Genomic DNA, 10,553 nt, shown 5'->3' on the forward strand with positions numbered 1-10,553 from the left:
CCCTCCTGCCAGCCCCCAAAGCCTGCCTCAATGGAAGACACTTTTCCTCCCTTGCTCTCTTTCACTCTTTCTCTTTTACATTTTAGGCACTGTGATTTGCAATACAGGCACTGAGAGGGTAACATGTATATTCCTTTACCTTCTTTCAGCCCTCAGTTCTTGTTCAGAGTGATTTTTTCTGATCATTGTCATAGTGGTTCCTTCTCTTGTTTGAACTACTCTCCCTGACAGCTCCTCAGCCCCTGCCACCTGTGGCAAGCTTCCAATCATGGGCCATATTTCTACTGTTCTTAGGTATTAATCTTGTGCTATTGTGAGATTTATTTTTACATCCTGAAAATGGGTGCAATTATTCTATGTCTTTCCCTCTCTCTCAGACTAATTTCACTCAACATGGTGCTCTCCATATCCATTCATATATAAGAAAATTTCATGACTTTCATGCCGGAGCGATAGCACAGTGGTAGGGCGTTTGCCTTGCATGCAGCCAACATGGCCGACCCGAGTTTGATTCCTCTGCCCCTCTCGGAGAGCCCGGCAAGCTACCGAGAGTATCTCGCCCGCACGGCAGAGCCTGGCAAGCTCCCGTGACGTATTCGATATGCCAAACACAGTAACAACAGTCTCCAATGGAGACGTTACTGGGCCCGCTCGAGCAAATCGATGATCAACGGGAGGGCCTTTACCTTTACCTTTACCATTTTCCCTAATGACTGCATAGTATTCCACTTTGTAGATGTACCATAATTTCTTTAACCAGTTGTCTGTTCTTGGGCACTTGGGTTGTTTGCAGATTGCTCCTTTATCAAAGACTAAGTTATATATTTGAGGGTCTGTATCAGAATATTCAACTCTCTTTATTCCATTGGTCTGAGGGTTCGTCTTTATTCCAAGACCATGCTATCCTAATTACTACCACTTTGTAGTACAGTTTGTAGTTGGAAAAAGTGATGCCTCCCACCATCTTTTCTCCAAGGATTGCTTTAGCTATTCATGGGGATCACTTAATTTCTTGAACTCAGCTGGGGTCAGAATCTAGAGATGCTACAGACGTTGTCCTTCCTGGGTCAGACAGCAGCTGGGCCAGCAGAGTACCAGAGGAACAGGGGGAGCCAAGGGAAATTTTTTCAACCTCAAGGATGATAGCTACTTCTATAGTTACCAAAGTCTGGATTATTCATTTTGGGGCTGAAGTGATAGCACAGCAGTAGGGCGTTTGTCTTACATGTGGCTGGCTGGGCTGACCCGCATTCGATTCCTCCGCCCCTCTCAGAGAGCCCAGCAAGCGACCGATAGTATCCCGCCCTCACAGCAAAGCCTGCCAAGCTACCCGTGACATATTTGCTATGCCAAACACAGTAACAACAAGCTTCACAATGGAGATGTTACTGGGCCCGCTTGAGCAAATTGATAAACAACGGGAGGACAGTGCAGTGCTACAGTGGTCTTTAAAAAATAATCACTGTGACTGTCCTTCCATTGTTCATTCATTTGCTCGAGTGGGCACCAGTAATGTCTCTATTGTGAGACTTGTGTTACTGTGTTTGGCATATTGAATACGTCACGGGTAGCTTGCCAGGCTTTGCTGTGCAGGCAAGGTACTCTTGGTAGCTTGCCGGGCTTTCAGAGAGGGGCAGAAGAATCGAACCTGGGTTGGCCCGGGTCAGCTGCATGCAAGACAAATGCCCTACCCGCTGTGCTATCGCTCCAGCCCCTAAAAAATAATAATTCTAACAAATGTGTAGCCTGTACTAAATTTCTTTCATGAATTACCTGTTATGTTTTGTATTTTCCTGGATGATCCTTTCCTTTGTCAAATAGTAATTTTATTCCTCAGCTCTTTGACAAAATGACAGAATATTTAGTGTATCTTCATAACATTTGAATTGGGGAGGGGAGAAACAAACACAAAATTAAGAAAAAATTTAGTAGATGTTTATAAATATTATGGAGAAATTCAAGCAGAAAAAGAAGTGTATAAAAACTTTTTGTTAAGGGGCCAGAGCGATAGCATAGCGGGTAGGGCGTTTGCCTTGCACTCGGCCGACCTGGGTTCCATCCCCGGCATCCCATATGGTCCCCCAAGCACCGCCAGGAGTGATTCCGGAGTGCAGAGTCAGGAATGACCGCTGACCCAAAAAGCAAACAAAAAACAAAAAAACCTTTTTGTTAAGTTTTTCTTTTCCTTTTTCTTTAATTGAATCATGGTGAGATACAGTTACAAAGCTTTCATGTTTGAGTTTCAGTCATACAATGATCAAACATTCATCCCTTCACCAGTGCACATTTTCCACCACCAATATCTCCAGTATCCCAACTCCACTCCTCTCCCTGCCTCTGTGGCAGGCAATTTCCCTCATACGCGCTCTCTATTTTGGGGCATTATGGTTTGCAATACAGATAATGAGAAGCTATCATGTTTCGTCTTTTCTCTAATTTCAGCATATATCTTCCACCCCGAACAATTCCTCCAACCATCATTGACTTAGTGATCCCATCTCTATTCCAACTGTTTTCTCTCCTAGCTCATGCATGAGGAAGGTTTCCAACCATGGAGCAATATTCCTGGCCCTGTGTCCACTGTCCTTGGGTGTCAGTCTCATATTATGTTATTTTATATTGCACAACTGAGTCCAGTCATTCCATGTCTGTCCCTCTCTTTCTGATTCATTTCACTTAGCATGATACTCTCCATGACCATCCACTTATAAGCAAATTCCGTGACTTCATCTTTCCTAACAGCTGCATAGTATTCTATTGTGTAGATGTACCAAAGTTTCTTTATCCAGTCTTCTGTTCTCAGGGTTGTTTCCAGAATCTGGCTATTGTGAACAGTGCTGCAATGAACATACAGTTGCAGATGTCATTTCTATTGTGTTTTTTTGCACCCTTGGGATATATTTCCACCCTTGGGCTGAGCGATAGCACAGCGGTAAGGTGTTTGCTTTGCGTGCACTAGCCCAGCCGAGCCGGGTTCGATTCCTCTGCCCCTATCAGAGAACCCGGCAAGCTACCGAAAGTATCTCGCCCACACAGCAAAGTCTGGCAAGCTCCCCGTGACGTATTCAATATGCCAAACACAGTAACAAGAAGTCTCAAAATGGAGATGTTACTGGGCCCGCTCGAGCAAAATCGATGAACAACGGGAGAACAGTGACAGTGTGACAGGGACATATTTTCAGAAGTGGTATTGCTGGGTCACATGGAAGCTCAATTTCTAGTTTTTAAGGAATGCCCATGTTGTTTTCCAAAAAGGCTGAACCAGCGGGCATTCCCACCAACAATGAAAGAGAGCCTTTTTCTTTCCACATCCACACCAGCACTAATTATTCTTGTTCTTTTTGGCATGTGCTAGTCTCTGTGGTGTGAGGTGATAGTTCATTGTTGATTTGATTTGTATCTCCCTGATGATTAGAGACATAGAGCATTTTTTCATGTGCCTTTTGTCCATTTGTATTTCTTTTTTGAGGAAGTTTCTGTTCATTTATTCTCCCCATTTTTTTTGATGGGGTTGTAGATTTTTTCTTTTACAATTCTACTAATGTCTTGTATATTCTGGTTATTAACCCCTTCTCTGATGGGTATTGGGTTAACAATCTTTCCCATTCCACAGGCTCTCTCTGCATTTTGGTCACTATTTCATTTGAGGTGCAGAAGTTTCTTAGTTTAATGTAGTCCCATTTGTGTATGTTTGTTTCCACTTGCTTGGCCAGTGGTGTTTCATCCTTAAAGATGCCTTTAGCTTCAATGTCATGGATGGTTCTGCCTACATTTTTCTCCATGAACCTTATGGATTCAGGTCCGATACTGAGGTCTTTAATTCACTTTGATCTAACTTTTGTGCCTGGCACTAGAGAGAGGTCTGAGTTTATTTGTTTTCAGGTAGCAGTCCAGTGTTCCCAGCACCACTTGCTGAAGAGGCTTTTGTTGTTCCAAGAAAAGCTTTTTTAAGAGAGAAATTTGGGGCTGGAGCAATAGTACAGTGGGTAGGGCATTTGCCTTGCATGCAGACGACCTGGGTTTGATTCCTAGTGTCCCATATGGTTCCCTGAGCACCATCAGGAGTTAATTCCTGAGTGCAAAGCCAGGAGTAACCCCTGTGCATCATCGGGTGTGACCCAAAAAGCCGAGAGAGAGAGAGAGAGAGAGAGAGAGAGGAGAAATTTAACATAAGGCATTCAGAGCTCAGTGATGGAGCTGTGAGTTGGATCTCAATGCCACCCCACATATTGCTGGGGGTCATGAAGTGTGATTCCAGTGGCAAAGCCATTTGGAACTCCCAGAGCCCCAATTAAATGTACCACTGTCAGTGCCTCACATCGTGTATACAAGCAAGAAAACTTAGGTGCACAACCCCCCGAGATATCACAGTGAAGTACATGAGCCCTGATGGCCATAACAAGAGTAACAAAAGGAAAGGGAGGAGGAAAAAGAAAAATTGGAAACCAGGCACTGGAGTGATATCACAGCAGGTATGTCTGCCTTGCAGGCAGCCAAACTGGGTTCAATTTCCAGCATCCAATATGGCCCCCCAAGCACCACCAGGAGTGTTTCGTGAGTGCATGAGCCAGGAGTAACCCCTGTGCATCGCCGGGTGTGACCCAGAAATCCAAAAAAATATTGGAACCCATAAAATACATTAAGGAAAACATATGCAGAATCTCTAAGATATTGACCTCAAAGGAGTTTTTATTGACAAAACCCCCCTGGCAAAGAAGCAAAATCAAATAAACAAATGGGACTAAGCTAAAAAGTTTAGTTTTTAGTTCTTAGGAAAAGAAGACCAAAAATGAAAACGAACACTACTAAATGAGAGAAAATTTAGCTTGCCACACATCTGACAAAGGGTTAATATCTGTGATGTATAAAGCACTCACAAAACTCAACAAAAAATAAACAACCCCGTCAAGAAATGGGGAAGAGGATATGCAGAAACACTTTCTCAAAGAAGACATGCAGATGACCAAGAGGCACATGAAAAAGTGCTCATCACCACGGACTATCAGGGAAATGCAAATCAAAGTGACAATGAGATTCCACCGCACACTAGTGAGAATGATCTATATTAAGAAATTTGGAAATAGGAGCTGGAGCGATAGTACAGTGTCTAGGTGCTTCCCTTGTATGCGGCCAACCCAGGTTCGATTCCTGGCATCCCATATAGGTTCTCTGAGCTTGTCAGCAGAGTTCCCTGAGCAAAGAAGCCAGGAGTAACCCCTAAGCGCTGGTGGGTGTGTTCCAAATCCCAAAATTAATTAATTAATTATAAATCTGGAAATAGTGCTAATGGTGATTGGTTGAAAAAGGAAAACTCATTCACGGTTAGTGGAACTGTTGTCTGGCTTAGACCTTATAGAGAACGGGATGGAAACTTTCAAAATGTTAAAAATAGAACATCTATCCAGTGATTCTACTCTTGGACACCTATCCCACGAATACACACATAAAAAATTAATTCTTGGGCTGGGGAGGTAGTACAGTTGGTAGGAAACTTGCCTTGTGTGCAGCCAAAGTGTGAGTTCCATCCCAGGCATCCATGTTGTTCCCTGAGCACCTCCAGGAGTAATTCCTGAGTGCAGAACTAGGAGTAAACCTTGAGCACCATCGTATGTGGCCCCAAACAAAACCCAAGAAATGAATCCTTAAAAATATATGCACACCTACATTCATTTCAGTGCTATTTACAATAGCCAAGATTTGGAAACAATCCAAGTGCCCAAGAACACAACAGTGAATAAATAAATTCCAGCACATAAACACAATGAATACTGCTCAGCTCTGAGAAAACATGAAACCTGGCTGTTTGCTTCAACTTGGATGGAACTGGAAGGTGTCCTGCTAAGTTAAGTGAGTCAGCAGGAAAAAGACAAATATCACTTTTAGGTAGACAGAGTTTAAAGAAACAAAGTCAGGCAATACACACTGACTAATGAAAACAAACCCTGAGATACTGTCAATAGAACTGAGAACTGGGGCCGCCAGATGGGGTGGGAGCAAAAGGCTTCTTGAGATAATGGTGGAGGGAGATAGACTCTCTCGTGGGGGCGGGAGGGTTTGGTGCACTATCATTATAACATAAAACAATAATATCAATACTATTGTAAACCCTAATGCTTCAAAAATCATTGAATAACAAAATTTCAGAAACCCAATGCTATGACCCCCCTGAGCACCACCAGGAGTAATTCCTGAGTGCCCAACCGGGAGTAACCCCTGAACTTGGCCTGGTGGACCTAAAACAAAACAAAACAAGCTGGCGGTCCAGCTAGAGAAACTTCTATACATTTTCCATTGATAAGCAGAGCGATCATTGGCTGCCAGAACAATGATGCCATCACCTGTACTGTAGACACCCTCACCCCAATTCCATCACACACATTTGTGAGTGAGATTGAAAAAGATAAATCATGTCTGCTTATTATGAAGGGGATTATCTGGATTTCAGCAATCCTGAGATTTAATTTTTTTTTAAGATTTAAAAATAAGAAAATAAAAGAACAGCTGTGGTGGACTCCAAGGCAAACACAGGCAGTCAGGAAGAGACGTTTATTGAACGAGCGCAGGAACCCATGGGAGCAGACTCAGGGTAGTGGTCTGCATTTCCAGGCTTTCGGCTTCTAAGAACTCAATGTAGCCAAGGCCTATCTCTGGGTATGTTCTTGTCCTTCACACAGCAGGGCTTGTTATTCAAGCAGTAAACAAAGAACTTTTCTTTCCCGAAGCATTTCTGGCGGCATTTGCCCAGAAGGTTCCAGCATTTTTCAGTGCCACCTAACAGAGGAAAAAAAGAACAAAGACTATGAGTTGCGGAAGAGATATGTTTGGGATTTAAAAGTCCTGTGAGGGGGGCTGGAGCGGCAGCATAGCAGGTAGGGCGTTTGCCTGGCACATGGTTGACCCAGGTTTGGTCTCCTGAGCACCGCCTGGAGTAATTCCTGAGTACAGAGTCAGGAGTAACCCCTGAGCATCGCTGGGTGTGACCCAAAAAGAAAAAAAAAAAAAGGCCTGTCAGCTCAGATAAAGAAGGGAGAACAAAATAAAGGGTGTTTGGAGGATCCTCCCAGGAGGGAAGATGCAGGTTGAAAGTAGACTATGGACTGACCATGATTGCCACTCAATGCGTCTTTTGCAGACCACAACACCCAAAAGGAGAGAGAGAACAAAAGGGAATGCCCTGCCACAGAACAGGGTGGGATGGGGGGGATGGGGGTGGGAGGGATATTATCCATGGTGGTGGAAAATAGGCACTGGTGGAGGGATGGGTATTTGATCATTGTATAATCGAAACCCAAGCACAAACATTTGTAAATCTACAACTGTACCTCATGGTGTTTCACTAACAAAAATTTAAAAAAAAAAAGGCCTGTGAAAAAGGGTTCCCCATTTCTTTTGCTTCTGACCTTCTCCTTTCTCTTTTCCTCTTCCCTCCCTTTTATAAGTGACAGGAGAACATCAATGACATTAAACATTAAAATTTCTCAATGAATTTTAAAAGTATAAACATTTTAAAATTCAGGGGCATTACATACATTTACATGGCTCTGCCACCATTACCACCGTCTTTTCCCATCACTCTTTCCATCTTGTAAAACTAAATCTCTGACCTGATTACATCATAGTAACCCCATTCTCCCCTCCTCTCAGGTTTCTGGCAATAACTCTCCATACTGTTTTTTGTTTGTTGTTTTTGTTTTTGGACCACACCTGGCTATGTTCAGGGCTTACTCTTGGCTCTTCATTCAGGGATCAATTCTGGCTGACTCAGGGGACCATATAAAGTGCTGGAGATTGGGTCATCCATGTGCAAGACAAGCACCCTGCCCACTGTACTATCACTCTGGCCCATCTTTTCAGTTTTATTATGAGATTCTTCAGATAACAAGAAGCAGAACTGGTCAGAGTTTCTGGTCTTTGGGGGGAATGGTTAACAAGAATACAAGGTGATTGCTCAGTTTAAATGAGATGAGGTTTTTTGGGGTGGTTTTTCTTTTATTAAGACAATACTTTTAAGAATAAAAGCTTTTCAAGAAAGGCCAGGGATCTTCATATTTCAAAGAGCTCTTTTATTTGTTTTTGTAAACGTGTGGATTCAAATAACACCACCTCACTCTAAGCCACAGGAGGCAAAAGCTGATGGTCTGGGCTGGAGCAACAGTACAGCAGGTAAGGCATTTGCCTTCCACACAGATCACCCAGGCTGAATCCCCGGCATCCGATATGACCCCTTGAGCACCACCAAGAGTAATTCCTGAGTGCAGAGCCAGGAGAGACCCCTGAGCATAGCCTGGTAGACCCAAAATAAAAGAAAACAAGCTGATGGTCCAGCTAGAGAAACTGCCATACATTTTCCAATACCGTCACATCTAACAGAAAAGCACAAGAAGAGCATATGCTCTTCTGAAAGTAAACTGGACTTAAATCCATTTCTTGCAGCAACAGCAACAGCAGGCCAGAAAGATCTACCAGAAGCCACACGCTTCACCCCCATCAAGGAGGCTGACTGAGGCCTCTGTTCCCTTCCCAAGCTCTGAAAGAGACACAGGCCCTACTAGTGACCAGCTGATCAGCCTAAAAGCCTAGGTAGCAGAAATAAATAATGTAAGAAGGGGCTGGAGCCATAGTACAGCAGGTAGGGTGTTCACCTTGCACGCAGCCGACCCGAGTTCGATTACCAGCATCCCATATGGTCCCCTGAGGACCACCAGGAGTGATTCCTGAGTGCATGAGTGCATGAGTCAGAAGTAACCCCTGTGCATCATCCGGTGTGACCCAAAAAGAAAAAAAAAAGTAAGAAAGGCAGAGACTTTCTTCCAAGTCTTTCTTCCAAAGATTTCTTCCAAGATCATTGCTTGGAGACTGCTAGCTAGCACAGGGAACATTTACTTTTTGCGCCTCAGATTATAGCTCAGAGAAATTGCTAGCTCTTTGGGGAGAATTCTTATCTCTTTGTTTTGTTTTTGGGTCACACCAGCAATGCTCAAAACATCTGGTGCAGTTTGAGAACTCTATGGGGTGCCAGGGATTGGACCCGAGTTGGCCCCATGCAGGGCAAACGCTCTTCCTGCTGGATTATTGCTTCAGCACATCAATGTGTGTATGTGGGGTGGGGGGTAGGGCACACCCGGCAGTGCTCAGGGTTACTCCTGGCTCTGCACTCAGGAATCACTCCTGGTGGTGCTCAGGGGACCACATGGGGTGCCCATGTGTTCTCTTCTATTCCCATTCCCACCCCATCCCTCACCCCCCTATTGTCTCACCAGTGAGATGCACATTCCTGGGAAAATCCAGGCAAGTTACAGAGAATGAAAAAAGCTGCTCATTGGGCATTGCTGTTGAATATCAAAATTCCCGCACGGTCAAGGTTATTCCCTCATTGAAATAGCGGCAGTCACGTCCTCCTCCTGCCTCCCTCCTTGCCTCCTCCAACTTCCCCCTGCCCTTCAGGCCCCTGGCCACCCTCCAGGAGGCTTCCGCAGGGCCACAGGCCAAGCGGATACTGCTAAATACACCCTCGCCCCCTGCACCCCCAATCCCAGCTCATTACACTTGCAACTTAATGTCACCCCCCAGCTCTCCCTGTGCCCCAGGACCCTGGCACGTATCTCTGAGTGTCGACCTCCCCACATAGGGTCTAGCACAGACATAGCACCAATAGCTTCACTCTCTTGTGAAGGTGGCTGCAATCTTGCCAATGCCTAGGTTATTCTGGGGTCTCTTTCTTGCAAGGGCAGCCATGGCCTTCTCTTCCTGCTGCTGCTGTCCACTCTCCCGTTCCCAGCAAGCCTCCTGGGAGAGCTGGGATGGGCGTGCTGCGCCTGTTATGGTTGGTACCTAAAGAGGCTCCTGGGGGCTGGCAGACAACTCCTTCCTGTCACTTCTCCAGGGGGCTTCCTGAGCACCCTCACCCCCAACCTCGGGATTCCATGGCCAGGGCTCCAATCTGCAAGCCCCCTCCCTCCAGAGCGGTCCATGTTACCTGGAGTGTGGGTCAAGATCAGCAGGGCCACCAAGGCCACTAAAAAGAACTTCATGGCAGCAAGAGGCCCAAGGTGAAGCGCCAAGTTGGAGGGACAGTGAAGCGGATGCAGGAAAGTGAGGCCTCTCTGCTCCTGCGCTCTCTCCTTTTGGTTGCCTGGAACGGAAATCACCAACACGTGTCCTCCACCTCCCACGGGCTCAGCCCCTTCGCCCCGGTGCCGCTGAGCTCCAGGGCTGGCCTGCCTCCTGTATCCTTGAGATCAGCCACAGAGCGCAGGCCCAGCCGTTGCAACATCCGCCGCAACCCACCAGCCTTAGGGCTCCAGGGAGGTGATTTGCAAATATGGTTCCTCGCCCATCTTTCTTCTTCTTCTTTTAAATTTTATTTTTATAAAGGGCTGGAGTGATAGCACAGCGGTAGGGTGTTTGCCTTGCGCACAGCCAACCCAGCTGAGCTGAGTTCGATTCCTTTGCCCCTCTCCGAGAGCCCGGCAAGCTACCGAGAGTATCTTGCCCGCAGAGCAAAGCCTGGCAAGCTCCCCGTGAAGTACTCGATATGCCAAACACAGTAACAA

At 45.5% G+C, this 10,553-nt stretch overlaps 1 protein-coding gene across 1 annotated transcript; it reads right to left on the reverse strand.

Moving 5' to 3' along the window:
* Positions 1 to 6,625: 6,625 nt before the first annotated feature.
* On the reverse strand, positions 6,626 to 10,031 carry LOC130017170 (beta-defensin 123-like). Its single transcript, XM_056107881.1, has 2 exons — positions 9,977 to 10,031; positions 6,626 to 6,771 (listed from the first exon to the last, which is right to left on the reverse strand). The coding sequence occupies exons 1-2, from the start codon at positions 10,029 to 10,031 to the stop codon at positions 6,626 to 6,628; spliced, it is 201 nt and encodes a 66-aa protein (XP_055963856.1).
* Positions 10,032 to 10,553: the final 522 nt, after the last annotated feature.

Source organism: Sorex fumeus, unplaced genomic scaffold, assembly GCF_029834395.1.
Source record: "Sorex fumeus unplaced genomic scaffold, SorFum_2.1 ptg000178l, whole genome shotgun sequence".
Lineage (NCBI taxonomy): Eukaryota > Metazoa > Chordata > Mammalia > Eulipotyphla > Soricidae > Sorex > Sorex fumeus.